At 49.6% G+C, this 13138-nt stretch overlaps 3 protein-coding genes and 1 pseudogene across 4 annotated transcripts in view; 2 read left to right on the plus strand and 2 right to left on the minus strand.

Moving 5' to 3' along the window:
• The window catches only part of KIAA0753 (KIAA0753 ortholog), a 59722-nt gene extending 51038 nt beyond the window's left edge, over positions 1-8684 (minus strand). The window contains exons 1-2 of one of the 2 annotated variants that reach the window (XM_060132826.1): positions 8582-8684; positions 4220-4382 (exon numbers count right to left, since the gene is read on the minus strand). In XM_060132826.1, coding sequence (XP_059988809.1) covers positions 4220-4315 — 96 coding nt within the window. In that variant the 5' untranslated portion in view covers positions 4316-4382; positions 8582-8684. Of the gene's footprint in view, positions 1-4219; positions 4383-5052; positions 5803-8581 lie in introns of those variants that run through there. The other variant, XM_060132827.1, reaches the window with a different exon arrangement.
• LOC132511413 (large ribosomal subunit protein uL1-like) lies at positions 883-1612 on the plus strand (annotated as a pseudogene).
• Positions 5939-8940, minus strand: LOC132510663 (collagen alpha-2(I) chain). The gene has a single exon (XM_060132825.1). It carries the CDS (start codon positions 8903-8905, stop codon positions 5939-5941), a length of 2967 nt encoding a protein of 988 aa, XP_059988808.1. The 5' UTR covers positions 8906-8940.
• Positions 8941-9562: 622 nt separating this feature from the next.
• Positions 9563-12366, plus strand: TXNDC17 (thioredoxin domain containing 17). Its single transcript, XM_060132828.1, has 4 exons — positions 9563-9812; positions 10383-10464; positions 10892-10967; positions 12134-12366. The coding sequence occupies exons 1-4, from the start codon at positions 9611-9613 to the stop codon at positions 12200-12202; spliced, it is 429 nt and encodes a 142-aa protein (XP_059988811.1). The 5' UTR covers positions 9563-9610; the 3' UTR covers positions 12203-12366.
• The last annotated feature ends 772 nt before the right edge of the window (positions 12367-13138 follow it).

Here is a 13138-nt window from a genome sequence, read left to right on the forward strand (position 1 = left end):
ATTCTAGGATTGAGCAAATGAGTACGCACACTGTGGATAACTGGAGACTGGTTTCACACTGTTGAATACGGGAGTTACAAATGGGAAGTGTTGGATTGGACTGGAGATACCTGTGTGAACTCATGGGTTTAATATAGACAGACAGGCAGACAAACAGACACACGGAAAGGGAGGAAAGAATGGAGTAAGACAGAGGAGGGGAGAAGGAAGGAGGAAGTGCAGATCTGCATACAAATGTGTGTACAGGCACACAAGTATATATATCTATTTCCCAATTATGTCCTCTGGGAGGGCATATAAGAGAAACACTGACATCCAAGAACCAATGAGCACATCTAGTACCCGGATACTGATTCCTAAAATCCATTCTCCACCAAAGGGATGAAGTCTCCTTTGATAAATGGCTGATTCTAGGGCTGGGACAGGGGAAAATTATGCTGAGCCTGGAATATCTTTTTATAGCAAAAAGTGGTCGAAGATTGATGGAAACGTGAAAGGGACACTAGAATCAGCTTGAAGTGACTCTCATTTCACTGGCCAAATCAGAGACCCTTTTTTTTTTTTTTTTTTTTGCGGTACGCGGGCCTCTCTCTGTTGTGGCCTCTCCCGTTGCGGAGCACAGGCTCCGGACGTGCAGGCTCAGCGGCCATGGCTCACGGGCCCAGCCGCTCTGCGGCATGTGGGATCTTCCCGGACCGGGTCATGAACCCATGTCCCCTGCATCGGCAGGCGGACTCAACCACTGCGCCACCAGGGAGGCCCCAGAGACCATTTGAATATCATACTGAATTAAGTAACACTCTCAAAGTCTGCTCTGATATAAATAAATAAATAAGTCACCACCACATCATAATAAAAAATTGATTCAGGCAAAAATCATCCATGAGCTCTTTTCCGGTTATCGCGGCGCGAGGGGCCATAAGCAACAAAGTCTCCCGAGACTCCCTCTACGAGATGGTGCAGGAAGTCCTGCACGAGAACCAGCACAAACGCCGGAAGTTTTTGGAGACGGTGGAGCTTCAGATCAGCCTGAAGAACTATGACTCTCAGAAGGACAAACGCTTCTCAGGCACCGTCAGGCTTAAGTCCACTCCCCACCCCAAGTTTTCCGTATGTGTTCTGGGAGACCAGCAGCACTGTGATGAGGCCAAGGCTGTGGATATCCCCCCCGTGGACACTGAGGCCCTGAAGAAACTCAGCAAGAATAAGAAACTGGTCAAGAAGCTGGCCAAGAAGTATTATGCCTTTTTGGCTTCAGAATCTATGATCAAGTAGATCCCACGAATCCTGGGCCCAGGCCTGAATAAGGCTGGCAAGTTCCCTTCCTTGCTGACCCACAATGAGAACATGGTGGCCAAGTTGATGAAGTGAAGTCCGCAATCAAGTTCCAGATGAAGAAGGTGCTGTGTCTGGCGGTGGCTGCTGGCCACGTGAAAATGACAGATGATGAGCCTGAGTACAACATCCACTTAGCTGCTGTCAGCTTCCTGGTGTTGTCGCTCAGGAAAAACTGGCAGAATGTTCGGGCTTTGTACATTCAGAGCACCATGAGCAAGCCCCAGCGCCTGTACTAAGGCACAGCTTAATAAACCATACTCCCACCATTAAAAAAAAAAAATCATCAGTGAATGCTAAACTAGCAAATGAAGTTTGGGGAATAAAAGGGTATTAACATAGTCTCAAAGACAGATTCTTCCAATTACAAAAGGCAAAAGAGTAACTTTACAATGGAAAACTTGGCAGACACCACCTTAATCAAATAATTAAAGTTAACACTGTCAGTAATGGGACTAAATCGACAGCGTGTACCTCCTGATATGATGCACTGAGAAGAACTCAGCATCACCTCGGTGGTTTTCCCACCGCAAGTGCATAACCTGAACATAATTATAAGAAAATTTCAGACAAACCCAAAATGAGAGGAAATCCTCAAATAACAAGCCTGTAGTTTTCAAAAATGTCAATGTTATGAAATACAAAGACTCAAAAATCGTTCAGATTAAAGGAAACTAAAGAAACATGACAACGAAACTCATGATCTTAGATTTTCTTTCACTATGAAGGACATTATCGGAACAACTAACAAAATCTCAGTGAGGTCTGTAGATTACATGATAGCATCATTTGATGTTAATTTCCTGATTTTGATCACTGTACCATGATTGTAACTTACTCTTAACCAGTTTAGAATTGCGTGTGTGTGTGTGTGTGTGTGTGTGTGTGTGTGTGTGTGTGTGTGTAGTGAGACGGAGAGAGAGAAAAAAAAGGAAGGAGGGAGAGAGAGAGGGAGGGAAAAATGTAATAAAATGCTAACATTTGGGGAATCTGGGAGAAGAGTATCCAGGAATTCTGTGTACTATTCTTGCAGTTTTTCTGTCAGTCTGAAATTATGTCAAAATTTTAAAAAAGTTTTTCTTTGAGATATTACTATACACCCACCAGAATGGTATAATTAAAAAATATATAGAATTAAAAAACACCAGCAAATGCTGGCAAAGATGTGGAGCAACTGGAGCTCTCATTCATTACTGGTAGGAAAATAAAATGGTACAACCACTTTGGAAAAAGGTCTGTTGGTTTGTTAAAAAACTAAACATACACCTACCCTATGACCCAGCAATTTTACTTCTAGGTATTTACCCAAGAGAAATGAAAACATGTTTACAAAAAGATCTGTACAAGAATGTTCATAGCAGCTTCATTCATAGTGACCCAAACAGCCCAGGTGTCCATCAATTGGAGAATGAATAAACAGTGGTACACATTTACTATGGAACACTACTCAGTATTCAAAAGTAACAAACTACTGATACATGCAGCAAGGTGGATGAATCTCAGAAATATTACACCAAATCTCAGAAACATCATACCCAGTGAAAGAAGCCTCACACAAAAGAGTACACAGTATATGACTCTGCTTACATGAAGCTCTAGAACAAACAAAACTAATCTATGTTGAAAAAAAATCAGAATAGTGGTTGCCTGTGGAGGGCTGGGGTGGGACTGACTAGGAAGGGGCACGAGAGAACTTTCTGGGGTAATGTAAATGATCTGTATCTTGATAGTGGTATTATACATGGGTTATACATGTGTATACACATGTGTATACACTTGTCAAAACTCAGCAAATGTGACAAGATGTATACATTTCAGTGTACTTGTTGCAGATGTAAAATGTACATCAAAAGAAAAAAATGGTAAACAAAGGATGAATTCTAGGGGACTTCCCTGGTGGTCCAGTGGTTAAGACTTTGCCTTCCAATGCAGGGGGTGTAGGTTCAATCCCTGGTCAGGGAGCTAAGATCCCACATGCCTCGGGCCGAAAAACCAAAGCACAGAAGAGAAGTAATATTGTAACAAATTCAATACAGACCATTTAAAAATGATCCACATCAAAAAAAAAAAATCTTTAAAAAAAGAATGAATTCTAGTGTATGATACGCATGCTCAAGTACTCAGGGTACTCAGAGTCTGCAATTTATTTATTTATTTTATTTTTATTTTATTTATTTATTTTTGGCTGTGTTGGGTGTTCGTTGCTGCACGCGGGCTTTCTCTAGTTGTGGCAAGCGGGGGCTACTCTTCGTTGCAGTGTGCAGGCTTCTCGTTGCGGTGGCTTCTCTTGTTGAGAAGCACGGGCTCTAGGCATGTGGGCTTCAGTAGTTGTGGCACGCGGGCTCAGTAGTTGTGGCTCACGGGCTCTAGAGTGCAGGCTCAGTAATTGTGGCGCACAGGCTTAGTTGCTCAGTGGCATGTGGGATCTTCCTGGACCAGGGCTGAACCCATGTCCTCTGCCTTGGCAGGCAGATTCTTATCCACTGTGCCACCAGGGAAGCCTCTGAAATTTATTTTGATCTGAGTCCAAAAGTATGAGGGATTGATGAATGGATTCTAGAGGGATGGACTGAAGGATAGATATGCAATGGAACAAACACGTGAAATAGTCATGGAATCTACAGGTTCACTGTAAAATTCTGTTTGTTGTATGTTTGAAGATTTGCGTAAATACAATGCTGGGAGAAAAGACATTTTGGGGACAACTGGGTGAAGCTGAATAAAGACTGGTTCTTAGATAATATTAGGGAATTATTTTTTGTCCATTTTCTTAGGTGTGATAATGGTTAAATCTAAAAGGTGATTTAAAACGTGTTCATTGCCCTTTTCTTTGTCTGAAATGTTTCATAACAAAACTCTGAAGAGAAAAATAGAACGAAACTACCTGGGTCTGAAGTTTCCTGGGGTCACTCCTCCCATCCAGTTGGACACTAGATGCTAGATGAACACAGGTTGAGGCTGGTCTGCCTGATCCCATCATGTCAGAAAGTGTAGTACAATAGTGAAAGCTCAGTCATCAGCCAACAGTTCTCTCCTAAAATCATTGCCTAAAATAAAAGAAAGTCCTTTCAGACCAACTGTATTCAAACGAAAGGAAAGAGTAAGTAAAACACAGTGCCATGCTCATACAACAATATTGTAGTAGCCCCCAGCCACCTCATACTACAGAGTGAATGCTTAAGGACAGGTATACGACAGTTTCTTCCACTTACTAAAGCAACTACACTTTTGAAATTCTACCTTCCAAGCGAATAGGGGACACACTAGCTTAATGACTATCTCTTGAGCCCTTTTCATTCCAAATTTCACATCTCAAAGGTCACCAAAAACAGAGCTCTGCTTTGGTAAACAAGCACTTTCCCGCAAGGAAGTTTTACGGATATACAGCCTACGTTAATAAATCCTAACTACTAACCAAAAAGCAGTACACTTCACTCTTCTAGGTAGCTCAAAAGGACATAACTCTGAATGACTCTAAGTAAACCTGTGGCATCGGAGTACCTAGACTGACGCCAGGAACTGCCATTAACTAGCTGAATGACCTCTGTACATCTTCAATTTCCCCCAAACTCCCCCCACCCTATATTCACATACAGTGTCTAACAGATAAGAGCGTTTTGTAAACTACACACGCATCAGTGCCTCTTCCTATTCTGAATGCCTCCTTATAGACACTACTGCCCCTGCACTCACACACTTGCTCATGTCGTTATTTACCTATTTCACAGGTATCTGTCTCATCTTCCCAGCTAGACAAGGTTCCTGGAGGGTTAGGGCCTTGTCTTGCTCTTCTCTGAGATTCCCCACAACAGTGCTTTGAGCATAGTGGACAATTTAACTCAACATTTGTCGAATTAAGCAGATTTTCCATAAACTGACTAGTGTTAACTGCATGGGGGAGCTTGCCCTCTCAAAGAATCCCATAGGAACTCAACTGGGAAATTCAGGTTTTTTTAAAGATCCCTAATTTAAGCTTTTGAATAAACTCAAGGATTGTAGACTGGATTTGCTTAAAGACTGACACATCTGTAGAAATATAAAGATTCCTTATTTCTAAGGCTGTAGACACATGATCAAAAGCGGAGATGGGAGGAAGCACCCGAGTGAGGCAATCCCAACTGGCTTGACATCACCACAGTCCAGGGGCCGGAGCCGCAGAATGAAGGAGCCTGCAGAATTGGGGCCTGGGCATCTGTGGCTTGTACGTGGTCAGTACTTTCCCCCTGGATGCCAAACGCCTAACAGTCCATTCTCCAACAGGAAGAAACTAGGTGATCCCCACAGTTCCAGGATACCTCGAGTGATCTACACACACACACAAGCACATACACACACAAAGTCCAGGGACACCCACCCCGAACCGTTCCCCTATACAAACTCCTGGGACACCCCTCTCCTTGCAACCTGTCCCTTTCCCATTGCGCCAAAAAACCTCCCAATGTGTTATCCCATATACGGTGAGGCATCTCCAGGAAGTATCTCTCTCCCCCATCCTGAGACACCCTTACGGCCTGTGCCTTCATCCATAACCCAGGACAAATCTCCCCCCAACCTGTTCCCTCCCAAAGAGCCCCAGGGTCCCCCAACTTGTTCCCTATATATACTACTGGAATGCACCCCTCAATCTGTCCTCCCCCTCACAATTTTCTCCCAAATTGTTCCCCCTCCCTCTGATTCTAGACCCTCCTGCAGCCTGTCTCCTCCCACCCTGCTGTGCATGATCTCTCAAGTGGCCAATGCCTGTCTCCTCCCTTGAAACCGGGGGCACTTCCTCGGCTTCATTCACCCCCCAAGCCGTGCCTGTCCTGGACACCCCTGGCACGTTCTCAGAGTCCGGTTCTTCCCCCGCAGATCTTGGGCAGCTCCATAACCTGGTCCCACGCCCACAGGTGTAAGACACGCCCCCCGGCAGCCCCAGGACACTTCTACCTCCTGTCTCCCACCCTGGAGCCCCGGGGCCCTCTGTGGACGGCCTCTTCCCCGCCGTGAAGCTGGAGACAGCCGTACTGGGATCTTCTCCTGCAGACCCAGTCACCCACACTGCGGCAGGCCGACGCCCCGCCGTGGGAACTCCTACAGCTGCAAGCACCCCCAAAGACAGAGGTACCCTCACAGCCCCAGGGACAGCTCCATCGGCTCTCCTTCTCCACAGGCCTGCAACGCCTTCAGAGTCAGTCTCCCCGTTCCCAGGTCCTGAAGCCCTGGCAGCAGTGGGCACCTCAGTCGCCTGTCTCCTTCTCCATACCCCTGAGCCACTCCCAGAGCTGGCATCACCCACCAGCGGTCCAGGGGCCCCAGCAGCTGTGGACACCCCTGTGGTCAGAAGTACTCCCGCAGTCTGTCCCCTCCCTGGCAAGCGTGAGAAACCCCCAGGGCCAGTCTCCAACCCCAGGGGACCAGGTACCCGAGAAGCCATGGGCACCTCAGCAGCCACAGAAACCCTAGCACTCTGTCTCCTTCCCCATGATCCTGGGGAAGCCTCACAACCAGTATCCTCTCCCACAGACCACAGCTCCTGGGGAGCCATAGGTACCCCTGAAGCCAAGGGTATCCTGGTAGTGCGAACCTCTCCCCACAGGTTCAAGTCATCCCTGGAGCCGCCTTCCTGACACACAGAGCCAGACACCCACACAGCGGCAGGCACTCTGGCAGGTACGCTTCCAGACCCAGACGTACACACAGCTGCGGACGCCCCTGCTGGGGCACTCCTGTGCTTGGACACACCTGCTGTCTCTGGCGACCCCACTGCCTCAGACAGCCCCGCGGCCTGTCTTCTCATGCAGAGACATGAGGCATCCCCACAGCCAGCCTCCTGATCCACAGACCCGGGTCCCCCTAAAGCTGCAGGCACCGGAGCCTCTTGCCCCCCCAGAGCCCGCCTCCTTTCCCACAAACTCAAGACATTCCCACCGCAGGTCTCCTCCCCGACAGCCCCCATCACTGCATCAGCCGGGGGCGCCCCCAGAGCCTGCTGCCTAGCCCACAGGCCTGGGACACCACCGCCGATGGTCCATTCTCCCACGGCTCCCGCTACCATCGGAGCCTGGGACACCCTCACAGGCTGTTCCGTTCCCCACAGACCCCAGACACTCCCACAGCCTGTCTCTGGCCCCAGAGCCCTAGGTACTCCCATAGCCTGTCCTATGTCCCACAGGCCTGGAGAGCCCCCAGGACCTGCCTCCTGCTCATCAGGACCAGACACCTCTGCAGGCTGTGCAGCTTCCCGGGACCCGAAGTCGCCCCCAGAGCCTGTCTCCACCCACACAGCCTGCCCCGTCTCCCCGAATCCTGGCTCACCCCGACATCTCGTTCCTGCTCCAGTCGCACAAGGCACCCCTATGGGCTGTCCCGTGCCCCACAGGCCAGGGAGACGCCCGGCGTCTGTCTCCTCCACGGCTTGTCTCCTCCGCCACGCGGCTGGGGCACCCACAGAGGGAGTTTCCTCCCGCGCAGCTCTGGGCACCCCTGCGGTCCGCCCCCTTCCCCCTAATCCTGGGGTATCCCCACACACAGGCGCCTGCGCTGCCTGCTCCCTCCCCCGCAGACCTGGAGCAGCCCTGCCGCCTGGCTCTCCCTCCACAGCTCTGGGTACCTCCACAGCCTCAGGCCACCCCACAGTGGCCCCGGGAACCCCCCCAGTCGACCCTTTTCCCCAAGAGCCCGGGGCAACCCCATAGCCTATCCCCTCCACGGGCCCAGGCACCGCCACGGCTTGTCTTCTCCCCCGCGGGTGTGGGGCAATCTCAGAACTTGCCTCCAGAGCCCCAGGCACAGCCACAGGTGGCATCCTCACAGCCTGGCCTTGCCCACACCAATCTGAGGCCCTCTCACAGCCTGCCCCTAGGTCCGGAGCTATGGCTACTCCTGCGGCCCGGGGGACTGGCCTGGCCTGGCCTTTCACCCATGGTCCGGTGAGACCACCACAGCTGGTCTCTACCCACGAAGCCCGGCCAGGAACCCCCCTTTCAACCGGCCCTTCTCCTGCAGACACGGGATGGAGCTCGACTCTGCTTCCTTCCCCACATCCTGAAGCTGCCCTCATAGCCTGCACCTTCAACCACAGTTCCAGAATGCTCTCATGCCCCGTAGATCCCGGACGACCTTTTCTCTCACAGCCTCGGGGGCTCCTATAAGCCGTCTCCTCCTCCCCCCCAGTGCCAGTCACCCACACAGAGCCGACAGGCCCCACCACCTGGGGTTCCCCCACTGCCCCGTTCACCCACACAGTCCCAAGGTCCCTTGCTACCTCCATCGAGACTGCCGTGCCAGGTGTCCCCGCAGCCTTGTTCGCCCCGGCGGCCTGGGCTGTCCCCGCTGCAGGTCTCCTCCCCCATGGCCGCCGACAGTCCTGCAGCCTTTCCGCACTCACACAGCGCGTCTCCCGCACCGAGGACCTCGCCCGGCGCCTCCCTCCACGGCCTCGGGACGTCCCTGCACCCCGTCTCTTCTCCCACGGCCGCCGGACTCCGCGCCCGAACCTGCTGGGGCCCACGCAGCGGCCCGGCGTCTCCGCCGCTAGCTCGCCCCTGCGCAGCCCCGGCAAGACCCCTGGGCCAGCCGCCCCACTCATCGCTCCAGGGCGACTCCCGCCTTCCCAACGCAGCCCCGCGGTACTTTCTGTCTCAGCACCGGCTCCCAGAGCGGCTCCACACACGCACTCACACACTCAGCTCTAGCCCTCTGATCCTTCCTCCCTCCCAGCCCCCTACTCCCGCCCAGTCCCGGACGCCCGCCCCCCGGTCCCAGGGCCCCACTAAAGCCTCGGCAGGAGAAAAGGTAATTAGGCCCGACGAGCGGCAGGATCTGCGCTGGGTCAAAGTCTCCTCTCCCGCAGATCCATGACTCCTAACGCGGCTTCCCACAATCCCCCCAGCTCTGGCCAGAGCCCACCTGGTCTGGGGCGCGGCGCGCCTACCAGAAAGCGGGCTGGGGGCCGCAACTAGGCCTCCCTTCCGGCCGCTCGCCCAGTCGCCATGGCAACGGGCGCAGGGCGGGTTGGGAGCCGTTAAGGCTCCGGAGTCACCTAAGGGTCCAGGGGCTGCGTGGCGGCAGGTTTTGCAGCCACTGCACATGGGCTGGGGCCGGGACCAGACAGGGGCAAAAGCCGGGGTTTCGGGGTGCAGTCAGCACTGAGAGACCTGAGAAAATAGAATAGAAAGACGGTGCAGAGGAGTTTTGACCGTCAGAGGCTCCCGTAGCACCTCAGAGCCGGGCTTGCTTTCTCAGGCCCTGCCCAGCTCCCCGCCCACCCGGAAACAGCTTCGCCCCACCCCGCATGGAGCTTCTCCCAGCGGCCCAAGACACCTCTAGCTGTCCGAGGCACGCTCTCCCGATGGCCCGCTACGAAGAGGTGAGCGTGTACGGCTACGAGGAGTTCATGCAGGCGGTGGAGCAGCACAGTGGCAAGACCATTTTCGCCTATTTTTCTGGTTCTAAGGACGCCGAAGGCAAAAGCTGGTGCCCCGACTGCGTGCAGGGTGAGGCCGGGATTCGGGGGCTGCAGCCCAGAGTTAAGTGGCAGGAAGGCCGAGGCTATGGCCAGAGTGGGGTGGAGAGGAAGCGGAGGGAGTCTTGTTACCGGAGTCCCGCAGGGCGATCTGAGCTCTCACCTTGCCTTTTCCTACCCTGTTCCCGACTCTCCTCCTATTAAGTCCTTCCCGCCCCGCCAAGTGTGCTCTTCTACCATTCGACCCAGGTAATCTTGGAATCTAGTCTATTAGAACTTTTCACTTCCCCAATGTGATTAGTGTCTTACAGGAGGCGTGAATTGGTCTCCTTATGGTAAGTCAGCAAATATTTGTCTTTCATTGTTCTGGGCGCTGTGGCCTGGGGACAAATCAGGACTGAAAGTGGGTCCTTACCCTTAAAGTGGCTCTCAAAAAAAAAAAAAAAATCAGAAAAAAACACGTGACTTCCGTTTATCTCCTCAGTTAACTGCAGGATAAAGTCTGAGTACTTACCAAGACGGAGGGGAGGGGAGGGGAGAGGGACGCTGTTCAGTGCCTGATTGTAAAGTTGGTAATTATTTCTATCAACTTTTTAAAAAGCTGAACCGGTCGTACGAGAGGGGCTGAAGCATGTTGGTGAAGGATGTGTGTTCATCTACTGCCAAGTAGGAGAAAAACCTTAGTAAGTGGCAATGCGTACTCTATTTCCCAGACATGCACTAGACTCTTGCAAATTTAGGCGGGAAGGGTCTTGTGATTCAGGTTCTGAGTTCTAAGATACAGTCGGATAAGTCAAGCAATTAGAATATATTAAATACGAATTAAAAATTCGAATGTTCAGCCATTTGTATTAGGTAAGGGTAATTCAATAATTTGGCCTGATGTTAGTTCAGAACTTGTCTTTACATTTATTTTATATCTTAGTATATATTCACTTAAATGAAAACTTTGCACAGGAGAATATATGTTGTAGATGTCAAGGTTTTTAAAATGTTTACAACAAAAACAATGATTACTGAAAGACTGAAAGTGGGAATATATCAAATACAAAGCAGAATGTAAGAAACCAAGTAAATGTTTTTCATGATCACTTTCTCCTTCTGAAATAGTTGGAAAGAGCCAAATAATGACTTCAGGAAAAAGTTGAAATTAACTGGAGTGCCTACACTACTTAAATATGGAACAGTGAGTATCTTTCTTTAACTGTGTTGGGGATACAGTTCACCCTATCAAAACTCTTTTAACTTGTTCTGGATTCAAATTTGAAAAGATCTTGACATTTCATCCCAAATATCACATTGCTCTTCAGAATGTATTCAAAATACACATGGCTGTCCATCCCTATGGCCTACCCCAATAAGTTATTAATAATGCAAATATTAGGGTTTTTATCATGCCTTTTTTCTTTTTTTGGGGCCTCTCCCGTTGCGGAGCACAGGCTCCAGACGCACAGGCTCAGGGGCCATAGCTCATGGGCCCAGCTGCTCCGCGGCATGTGGGATCTTCCCAGACCAGGGCACGAACCCGTGTCCCCTGCATCAGCAGGCGGACTCTGAACCACTGCGCCACCAGGGAAGCCCTTTCATGCCTTTTATTTTTTTATTTATTTTTTAATTAATTAAATTTATTTTTGGCTGCATTGGGTCTTCGTTGCTGTGTGCAGGCTTTCTCTAGTTGCCGCGAGCGGGGGCTACTCTTCGTTGCAGTGCGCAGGCTTCTCATTGCGGTGGCTTCTCGTTGTGGAGCACAAGCTCTTGGCACGCGGGCTCAGTAGTTGTGGCGCACAGGCTCAGTAGTTGTGGCGCACAGGCTTAGTTGCTCCGTGGCACGTGGGATCTTCCCGGACCAGGGCTCGAACCCGTGTCCCCTGCATTGGCAGGTGGATTCTTAACCACTGCGCCACTAGGGAAGCCCCTTTTCATGCCTTTTAAAAGCCATCCTTATTTTAAAATTCTGTAAGCCCTGTTGAAGAAAGTTGGTTAACATACAATTCCTTAAAACAGTGGCATCAGTAGTTGTTTTCGACTTAATCCATAATTCTGGATGAAAAGAAAGGGCATGTCCTCTAGTTTAGTCATGGCCCTGGGATTCTAAATTAAAGAGTTAAAGGGAAGGGGTGACATCAGGCTTCCTGTCTCCTGTTTTAGTCCACGGAGCCAAGTATTTTAATGATTCACCTTAAGGTAAATATCTTAACTATTTCATAAAGCTTGTTACAACTAGTTAATAGTTTCTGAATACCATAATTTCTCTGTTCCAAGACTTGTGTCATTCAAGGTAGAACAACTCATTCCCCTCCTAATAACATTTTTGTAGCTGTGGGTTAAGATATGACTGTTGTTCTCTTACAGCCTCAAAAACTGGTAGAATCTGAGTGTCTTCAGGCCAACCTCGTGGGGATGTTGTTCTCTGAAGATTAAGATTTGACGATGGCAATTGTGTCTTTATTTCCTGATTTGCTCTAGTATAAAAGAATCTGCATACTTGCTTTGAATTCATGTTAGCAATAAATAAATGATGATGTAAAAAAATTGGTACATGTCTAAACAATAGAGAGTGCTATTAAAATGCTCATGAACCCTCAGTTTGCTTTAATATATGGGTATATTTAAGCTACCATAGGTAAAATAATTCTTCAGGAGTGGCAGTAATAGCACAAAGGAAGCTATTATTGGAGATGACAGAAATACCTAAAAGCCCCTAATAGTGCCATAGACAGCTTCCAAATCTCTAAAGGAGTTAGGATCTTTTACCTTAAATTCCACGAATTTACAAAGAGCTGTTATTCCTGAAACTCCTTCTTTGGCTTTGAATGTAGAACTTAACCTAACCACTGAAGGAAAGCACAGCACAGCTAATCCAGCCTCTGCTTAATGCTGGCAGGTTTGTCACAGCTGTCTGAATATGCTTCACTACTTGGGATGAGGTGGGTGGCAGAGAGGTCAGAGACCATATAACCTAGTGATGGGAAGGACTCCAGCCTGTGAGTCAGTCTCATTGATTATCACTTCCTAGCTGTGTAACCATTAACCTGTCTAAACCTCAGTCTCCTCCTTTATGAACATGGATCGTTCTGAGGATAAAATGAGAATGCAACTAAGCACTTAACATTGTGCCTGGTTTGTGGTATCTGCCAAATAAAGGTCAGCTTTCCCAAATGAGCACAAATATTTGAGGCTCCTCACCTTTGTTCTAGTCTTAAGGCCAAGGGTCCAATTAGTAGTTAACCACCAATCTTCTCCCTGCCATTACTAGGTCAGTGACATACCAATGATTCTTCCTTAAAGCTCTCTTGCAAAGCAACTGGCGATACAGGTATGTCTCCTGCCCTGCAGAATTGAAGAACCTTTATGCGG

This window comes from Lagenorhynchus albirostris, chromosome 20, assembly GCF_949774975.1.
Source record: "Lagenorhynchus albirostris chromosome 20, mLagAlb1.1, whole genome shotgun sequence".
In the NCBI taxonomy this organism is placed as follows: Eukaryota; Metazoa; Chordata; class Mammalia; order Artiodactyla; family Delphinidae; genus Lagenorhynchus; species Lagenorhynchus albirostris.